At 60.6% G+C, this 1,602-nt stretch overlaps 1 protein-coding gene across 1 annotated transcript in view; it reads right to left on the bottom strand.

The window, feature by feature from the left end:
* LOC102026259 (chromosome unknown open reading frame, human CXorf67) overlaps positions 1 to 1,098 on the bottom strand; it is a 5,343-nt gene extending 4,245 nt beyond the window's left edge. The window contains exon 1 of the mRNA XM_013508142.1: positions 7 to 1,098. Coding sequence (XP_013363596.1) covers positions 7 to 1,078 — 1,072 coding nt within the window. The 5' untranslated portion in view covers positions 1,079 to 1,098. The remainder of the gene's footprint in view (positions 1 to 6) is intronic.
* Between the last annotated feature and the right edge of the window lie 504 nt (positions 1,099 to 1,602).

Below are 1,602 nucleotides of genomic sequence, written 5' to 3'. Positions count from 1 at the left end.
ATGCGCTGCTGCTGCTGCGGAGGACACGGCCTGGCCGAGTGGCGCGGCTGCGGAGAGAAAGGTCTGCCCTGGTTGCGTGGCTGGGGTCGTCAGGGCCAGACTTTGATGCGCTGCTGCGGAGGACACGGTCTGATGGGGTGGCAAGGCTGCGGAGAGCACGGCCAGACCCGCGTGCACTGCTACGGGCAACAGGGCGTGCTGAGGCGGCAGTGCGCCTGCGTTGAGCAGGGCCAGGCCGGGATCCGCGGTTGAGGTTGCGGTTGCGGTTGCGGTTGCGGCGAGCAAGGCCTGCCCTGGTGGCGCGGCGGTGGACATCACGGCCAGATCTAGATACACTGCCACGAACAGGGCCTGGCACGGTGGCCTGACTGTGTGGGGCAGGGTCAGGTGCGGATGCACCGTTGCCGAGTGCAGGGCCTAAAGCATAAGCAGAGGGCTGAGGCGCTGTATCTGTCAGGGCACTACCGCTGTGGACTGCGGGGCCTCTCCGGATTTGGCTGCCGAAGGCAGGCCCCGGATGAGTTGCCCGACTCTGCGGAGAAGCCTGAGACTGGTAGCCGGTGCGGGGCTCGGACCTCGGAGAAGATGGCAGCGGACGCACAGATGACTGCAGCGTGGCGGCGCCAAGAGGCTGAGGGCACTCTAGAGATGCGGCAGCCCGCTTGCGGAGGGGCTGCCTTTTAGGACGGTTGCTCCTACGGCTCTTGCTTTGAGCCGAATGCCCACCGGGCAGCTCAGTGCCCTCTGGGTCTTGCCCCACCTCGGACCAGCCATCTATACGTGTAAGGTACACACGGGGGCTGCACCTGACCTGGGGAGCAGAACTGTGCTCCGCAGGCAAGCAGGTCTCGGAGGTCGGTGCTGGGGCTTCACCAGCCAAAATGGCCACAGAGCCTAGAGAACCTGCTGCGCTGCTTCTCTCCGGGTCACTTGACAGAGGAGCCCCGCCCGAAGCTGTGAGGACCAAGGGAACAGGATATTGATTACCGGTTCCACAGGTGCCGGTGTTCTCACTGTTCGGCTCTCCAGGCACCTCATCCCAGTGGCGCGTCTCTTTTCCCAACGACCGGGTGGCCATGACGGTAACTCGTGCTCAGACACACGCCAGTCTGGCCGTTACTGCGATCTGGCTAGAACCAGAGCTCGTTGAGAACGAGACTGGGTGGAGCCAACTGAATCTCTGCCTCTGATTGGTGAGCTGGACATCATGTGATTTGCCCGATTTTCTCCGAGCAGGGTCGGAAGACGAGCTCCACCCCTCCTCCCTTTCTCCGGCGAGAACTTGAGAGTGTGCGCCCCCCCTCTTCTACCCTCCCACGTAAATAGTGCAACTTTCTCTAGCCTCAAACCTGGCCTCTAGGAGCGTGTTTCAGGGTAGAGTCTTGGAGTGAAGGAAGTCTGTATGAACTATTTGAGACATCCCAAAGAACTTGCCATGTGCTCACTTCGGCGGCACATATACTGGAAGAGCTTATCAACGTTGCCCTGGTAGCTCAATCTTGCTAACATATGAGATACGGACTTAGTATTTTTCAGTAAAATGCTTCTCCCTGCCATGTCCCCTGAGGCTTAGGTTGGGTTTGCCTACCATTTGTATGGGCT

Source organism: Chinchilla lanigera, unplaced genomic scaffold (assembly GCF_000276665.1).
Source record: "Chinchilla lanigera isolate Chin_1 unplaced genomic scaffold, ChiLan1.0 scaffold00142, whole genome shotgun sequence".
Lineage (NCBI taxonomy): Eukaryota > Metazoa > Chordata > Mammalia > Rodentia > Chinchillidae > Chinchilla > Chinchilla lanigera.
This window is presented reverse-complemented; position numbering and strand designations above follow the sequence as displayed.